The sequence below is a fragment of the Chaetodon trifascialis genome, chromosome 7 (assembly GCF_039877785.1).
Source record: "Chaetodon trifascialis isolate fChaTrf1 chromosome 7, fChaTrf1.hap1, whole genome shotgun sequence".
Classification (NCBI taxonomy): Eukaryota; Metazoa; Chordata; class Actinopteri; order Chaetodontiformes; family Chaetodontidae; genus Chaetodon; species Chaetodon trifascialis.
Genome location: NC_092062.1, coordinates 10,736,404 through 10,743,364, shown reverse-complemented (window position 1 = coordinate 10,743,364; position 6,961 = coordinate 10,736,404). Strand labels below are relative to the sequence as shown.

Below are 6,961 nucleotides of genomic sequence, written 5' to 3'. Positions count from 1 at the left end.
AAGAGAAGGACGAGGATGGGGAGAGGTGCCTCACTTCCTGGTCCAAAGCCAACCGCAAGGAGGGGAAGGAGATGGTGGTGGCGGAGATGTTGAGGATGGAGGAAGAGAGCTACAAGGTCAAGGCTATGTCGCAGGGCCAACAAGGAAGTTGGACAACTTGGGAGGGAGTTGTCAACTGGAACATCAGTTGGTCAGACCTGTGGACGATTCCACAGGCAAAGCTTAGATTCCTCATTCATGCAATCTGCAAGACACTTCCCTGTCTTTGTAAGCTCCAACAGTGGTTTGGGAACGAGGAATGCTGTTACCTCTGCAATGCCCACAACGCAAGCCTCCATCACATTCTGTCAGACTGTATGATCACGATCTGTCAGGAACGCTACAGATGGCGCCACAACCATCTCCTGAGAAAGCTAGCTGAGGTGTTGGAGAGGTGTTGACAAGACAACAATAAAGTCACCACTGGCAGAGAGCCACATCAACTTTGTCACGGAAGGTGGGGATAAAAGATACACCAGGCCAAGAGAAACACATAGACCCTGTTCCCTTAAACAGGAGTGGGTCATGAAGGTTGACCTCGATAGGCAACTTCGGTTCCCCACAGAGATCACCACCACATTTCTCCGTCCCTCATCATTGTTGTTTGGTCCATTAACGCAAGGTCGGCGCAACTCATCGAACTGACAATTCCCCATGAGGAAGGGATTGAGGCTGCCTTCGAGCACAAGAAGGCCAAATCCGCCGAGCTGGCTGCAGAGTGTCAGGAGGCTGGCTGGAAGACTGCCTTCCGCCCTTTTGAGTTGGGATGCAGAGGCTTTGTGGGGCTGTCAACCATGCGCCTCTTGAGGGACACAGGAGTGACTGAAGGGAATTTATGCAGAGACTAGAGACCATTGTAGACAATAATGAAGTTGAGCTGATCATCATTTAAAGTTCTGCAGATTTTCTATCACTCCTGCAAGAAAAATGAGTCACCTCATGTGCACCAGAGGATTTTTCAAGATTGAAAAGAACAACAACATCAACAACAACAAGGTATATGTCAGTGTTTTCATGGACTGACTTTTAGCGATTATTATGTAATTTAGCATATTAGCATAGTGAATAGACTGAGAATATTAATATGCCAATTGTGGAAATTCATCAATGAGTTAACTTGCCATTCTGCTTTATTTGTGACATAAATGCTAAACTAGGAGATGCATTTGACACAGTTCAAAGAAAAGTTAGCTGTCACATTGACTCCAGATTAAAATAAGACAATAACAATGTTTAAAGAGCAGGTTCACACATGATATATTAGTTAAATTGAAGTTTATTGTGATAGTACACTGTAGTATCAGCAGATATTGAGCTCGGAGTGGATGATACGGTGACATTACACATGAACTACATTACAATCAATTCCAGTCACATCTTCACATCATCTTTACAACCACAAGTACAACTGAAAGCTGTAAAACTGTTGTCAAAAAAAAAAAAAAAAAAGCTTCATAAATGAATATTTAGTGGTTGTTGTTGAAATTCCAGACTGGTGCAGAAACTATCAGTTATTACAGGGGCCGTTTGAAGTTTCTTCAGCGTCAGCTTTTCCAGACAGATGATGCAATCACCAATATTCCCTAATCCACTCATTTGATAACTGTGATGTCACACCTGCTTTCTTCATGTGACGAAAATAACAAAATAAATCTAATATTGACATAGTATGAACCTGATTTGAGATATCCATCAATTTGTTAAAATACTTTGTAGAAGTTCATCATTGACAGTCATGATGATCACATGTCACTTTGTTTATCAGCAACAAATGTTTTTAGTCGATCCAAGCACTTTTCTTCAACATGACTTATTGTCTTCAGCCACTATATTGTAAAGTACTGTCTGCAAGGATATAATGCATGATGACCCTCTGTGGTTACCTTGATAAAATCACGTGTACCCAATTTCATGCAGCTGCAAGAAATTCAGCTGCATCACATCTTTTACGACAAATGGGTATAAATATGGTGCAATACATTGACATTTTTCCATTAACTCTCACACAGACATTTTAGTCACATTTGTGTCCTTTTGCTGAAGCTAAACATGTTGATAATGTTCATTTGTGCAGGGAGTACAGACCATTGTAGACAATAATCAAGTTGAGCTGATCATCACTTCAAGTTCTGCAGGTTTTCTATCACTGCTGCAGATTGTTCAAGATTGAAACGAACAACAACAAGAAAAACAACAGGTATATGTCAGTGTTTTCATGGACTGACTTTTATTGAATATCATGTAATTCAAGATATTAGTAAAATAAATGTTGAGAATAAACTGAGACAATTTCTATGCCAATTGTGGAAATTCTTCAATGAGATAACTTGATATTCTGGCTTATTTATGACATAAAAGCTAATCCAGGAGATGCATTTGACACAGTTCAAAGAAAAGTTGACTGTCACATTGACTCCAGATTAAAATAAGACAATAACAATGTTTAAAGAGCAGGTTCACACATGATATATTAGTCAAATTGAAGTTTATTGTGATGATACACTGTAGTATCAGCAGATATTGAGCACAGAGTGGATGATACGGTGACATTACACATGAACAACAGTATGACCAATTCCATTCACATCTTCAGATATTTACAACCACAAGTACAACTGAAAGCTGAAAAAATGCTGTCAGATGAAAAAAAAAAAAAAAAAAAGCTTCATAAATGAATATTTAGTGGTTGTTGTTTCCGGGCTGGTGCAGAATCCTCAGAACCTGCAGCAGACACCACATCCGTGCATGTTAGGACAGCAACCGCAGCAAAATTTACAGCGAGCGGGGCTGCTGTGACGCTTCATTCTGCTGCTATACGGCATCTGTGTGAAAGACAAGAGACATGAGCAGGGTGTTCATCTCCAGCATCATCTCTCACTGTTTATTCTCTCTGCTGCTCTGATGCTCCTGCTGCTCATATGGCTCATGTTATTTGACTTCATTCATTCAGTTAACTGAACGTACCGTCCACAATTCCACTGGAATCTCCAGATGTTCAAGGCTCATTGGCTCCTCCAGCTCTTCCACCTGTTAATGAATTTGGTGAATTTAGGAACAACATCTCAGTATTTTGACAAAACACTCACAGCTGAGAAGAAAATGAAATGACTGAAGTCAAGTTCTTACTTCAGAGACTGGGACAGCAGAGCTCTGCTGAAGACAAATGAAGGTCAGCACGATGGCCACTGCAACTGCAACACTGAATGTCTTCATCTTTGGAGGGTTTGAGTTGATGACTTGTTAAATCCTTTGACTCTTTGGTGACTCTTGTCAGCTCCTTTGACTTCTTCTCCTGTCTGATGGTTGAGACTGCTAGACGTGCTGCTATTTATACTCACCTGGACCACTGTTGCCTCATCACTGACAACAACTACAGTCCAGTGGCTGCTTTCAGGCACAGGCTTGCATCACTCTCTGAGGGATGCTGGGAATGAGACTGGGAAATTCCTCAGCAATGGTGACTGGAAAATCTCTACTTTTTGTGTGTTTGCTCCACAAATCAGTCATTAACATTTTGTCTCTTATTGGTTTGCTTTCCAGTACTATTCTGTCACAGAGTGTCAGTTATTACAGGGGCCATTTTCTTCAGCGTCTACTTTTCCAGACAGATGATGCAATCACCAATATTCCCAAATAAATGAACCACGATGACAATGTAAACATATCTTTCAGTCTTTATCTTCATTTGAAACATGCAGCTACTGAGCTCATTGAAGTTAACCTTAGTGTGTATGCAATGCTGTATTCACTGATGTCCAGTAACTTCAAGCAAGGCTTTAATTTGTTGCACCTACATTAAAAGTAGCAAACTTTCTCATGAATGTCCACTGTGTGCAGGAGGTGATGCAGGATTCAAGCTTCTATTCAAGATTATTTAAATTCCATTTATATTTGATGTTTAGGAACCCATTTCTCCAGGATAAGTGAGTGAGAGCAGACAGGTTAGAGAGAACACAAGATATTGAGAGAGGCAACAATGGACCAGTTACCTATACATAGTCTAAACTGCAGGAGTACTTAATACACTTTAATCTTCTTTCAGTGTTCTGTCCCTTTTTCCATAAATCTGTCCATAAAGATTGCAGCTTTATATTGTAAATTACTGTCTGCAATGATATAATGCATGATGACCCTCTGTGGTCACCTTGATGAAATCACGAGTACCCACTTTCATGCAGCTGCAAAACAATTGAGCTGCATCACATCCTTTGTGACAAGTGTGTATAAATACATGCAATTCATCAGCATATTTCCATTAACTCTCACACAGGCATTGTGGATACATGTGTGTCCTTTGCTGAAGCTAAGATAAGATAAGGTAAGGTAAGATAAGATAAGATAAGATAAGATAAGATAAGATAAGATAAGATATTCCTATATTAGTCTCACAGTGGGGAAATTTCCAGAATTACAGCAGCAAAGTGGATAGCAAAAATAGAGGGTATCAGTAAAAAGGACATTAAATATCAAACAAGCAATATAAACAATATAAACAAGGAATGTTGAAAAATATCATCAATCGGTACTGATATTGCACATTGGTTGATAGTACTCCTGGAGTATTGATATTACACATAGGAGTAATAATACACCTGATTGAAAGATTGATATATTGCATCTTATGTTGAAATTCCATCCATCCATCCATCCATCTTCCCCCGCTTCATCCGCAGCCTGGTCGCGGGGGCAGCAGTCTCAGCAGGGATGCCCAAACTTCCCTCTCCCCGGACACTTCCTCTAGCTCTTCTGGGGGGATCCAGAGGCGTTCCCGGGCCAGCCGAGCGACATAGTCACTCCAGCATGTCCTGGGTCTTTCTCTGGGCCTCCTCCCGGTAGGGGAATGCCTGGAAGACCTCCCTAGGGAGGCGTCCAGGGGGCATCCACTAGAGATACCCGAGCCACCTCAGCTGACTCCTCTCGATGTGGAGTCAGACTGTGGACTCTACTCTGAGCTCCTCCCGAGTGACAGAGCTCTTCACCCTATCTCTAAGGGAGTGCCCTGCCAACCTGTGGAGGAAACTCATTTCAGCCGCTTGTATCCGGGACCTCGTTCTTTAGGTCATGAGCCAAAGTTCATGACCATAGGTGAGGTTAGGAACATAGATCCATCCATTCATTATCTATACCGCCTATCCCTTTCGGGGTTGCGGGGGAGTTGGAGCCTGTCCCAGCTGTCAACGGGTGAGAGGCGGGGTACACCCTGGACCGGTCGCCAGTCAATCGCAGGGCAAAATATACACATACAACCATTCACACTCACACTCACATCTAGGGGCAATTTTAGAGTCACCAATTAACCTAATGAGCATGTTTTTGGTCTGTGGGAGGAAGATGGAGTACCCAGAGAGAATCCACGCATGCATGGGAAGAACATGCAAACTTCACACAGAAAGGCTACACACTGCTGGCCCGTAGGCTGAAACAACAGTGAGAGACCCATTCCCAACCCGAAAGCACAGGGAAGCGACCCTCTCGCTCAGCGGGGAGAACTCCAACACATGGCTGCTGAGCTGGGGGGCTATAAGCAAGCCCACACCAGCTCGCCGCCTCTCACCGCAGGCAACTCCAGAGTAGAAGAGAGTCCAGCCTCTCTCAAGGAGTTCGGTTCCAGAGCCCAGACTGTGCGTGGATGTGAGCCCGACTATCTCTAGCTGGTACTGCTCAACCTCCCGCACTAACTCAGGCTCTTTCCCCCCCAGCAAGGTGACATTCCATGTCCCCATGGCCAGAGACGTCGTCCAGGGTTTGGTTGGTCGGGGCCCCTGCCCACGACTGCCACCCATAACGCATAGCACCGGCCCCTTCTGATCCTTCCTTCCTTCCTGGAAGGAAGGATCAGCTCAGGAAGGAAGTTGAAATTCACCTGAGCTAAATATTTTCACAGTATAAGTGAACACAGTTGATGTGTATTATAATACAGTCAGTTTGAAAGTCTTGGTGAGTGTGTGGTCTACTGGGAGTGCTGCTGGTTGTAGCAGCAGAGCTCCCAAGCAGTCTGTCACTGAAGGAGCTGTGCAGTGCTGTTTAAGTGTCCTGCAGGCGGTGGGAGTCGTACACAATCATGGATGACAGCCTAGCCATCATCTTCCTCTCTCCTACCACCTCCACTGAGTCGAGGGGGCATCCCAGGACAGAGCTGGCCTTCTTGATCAGTTTGTCAAGTCTCTTCCCGTCAGCTGTCGAGATGCTGCTCCCCCAGCAGACTGCTCCATAAAAGATGGCTGATGCCACCACAGTGTCATAAAAGGTCTTCAGGAGTGCCCCCTGCACTCTAAACAACCTCATTCTCCTGAGCAGATAAAGTCTGCTCTGGCCTTTCTTGTAAAGTGCGGTTGTGTTGTGAGTCCAGTCCAGTTTATTGTTCAGGTGAAACACCCAGGTATTTATAAGATGTCACCATCTCGATGCCCGCATGTTGATGTACGTTTACATTTGTGCAGGGACTAGAGACCATTGTGGACAATAATCAAGTTGGTGTCCAGGGACACCTGGAGGACAGCCAGGAAAGACTGAATGGCAGCATGGAAATACTGAGAGTGGACGGTGAGTTACCCAACCCACTAGTCTCTCAGAAGAGAGAGACCCAATGTAACTATGAAGAACTCCAAGAAAGAACAAGATGGTCCTAATAGGACGGACCACACAATAACGACTGTAATGGAAATGGTTGACAAGAACACCAGAACTCCTGTAAAAGAGGAGAAGATCCTCTGAAAATGTGCATGTGGATTGGAAAAAGTTACGTTCAGGAGGTTACAAATCTACCAGGGGAAATCAAGGTGTGGTCAGAAAGGCCAACAGCAACCTTGCACTGCTCCAGTGGGTGAGACAAGGGGGACCAAAAGCCAGGTCGAAAACCACAGAGCTGATGGACCCAACGTTGCTGAAGGCATGAAGGGCACAGAGGAAGACGGCTCCCTGG

At 44.0% G+C, this 6,961-nt stretch overlaps 1 protein-coding gene across 1 annotated transcript; it reads right to left on the bottom strand.

The window, feature by feature from the left end:
- Nucleotides 1-2,748: 2,748 nt before the first annotated feature.
- On the bottom strand, nucleotides 2,749-3,252 carry LOC139334404 (hepcidin-like). The gene is made up of 3 exons (XM_070967258.1): nucleotides 3,166-3,252; nucleotides 3,004-3,066; nucleotides 2,749-2,861 (listed from the first exon to the last, which is right to left on the bottom strand). Exons 1-3 carry the CDS (start codon nucleotides 3,250-3,252, stop codon nucleotides 2,754-2,756), a joined length of 258 nt encoding a protein of 85 aa, XP_070823359.1. The 3' UTR covers nucleotides 2,749-2,753.
- Between the last annotated feature and the right edge of the window lie 3,709 nt (nucleotides 3,253-6,961).

What these genes read in the sequence shown, in the direction of transcription:
- LOC139334404 (XM_070967258.1), bottom strand. Translation starts at nt 3,252, where the DNA reads ATGAAGACATTCAGTGTTGCAGTTGCAGTGGCCATCGTGCTGACCTTC. An exon ending in CTGCTGTCCCAGTCTCTGAA is followed by an intron (nt 3,067 to 3,165) that starts GTAAGAACTTGA and finishes ATTCATTAACAG; the next exon opens with GTGGAAGAGCTGGAGGAGCC. An exon ending in TTCCAGTGGAATTGTGGACG is followed by an intron (nt 2,862 to 3,003) that starts GTACGTTCAGTT and finishes TCTTTCACACAG; the next exon opens with ATGCCGTATAGCAGCAGAAT.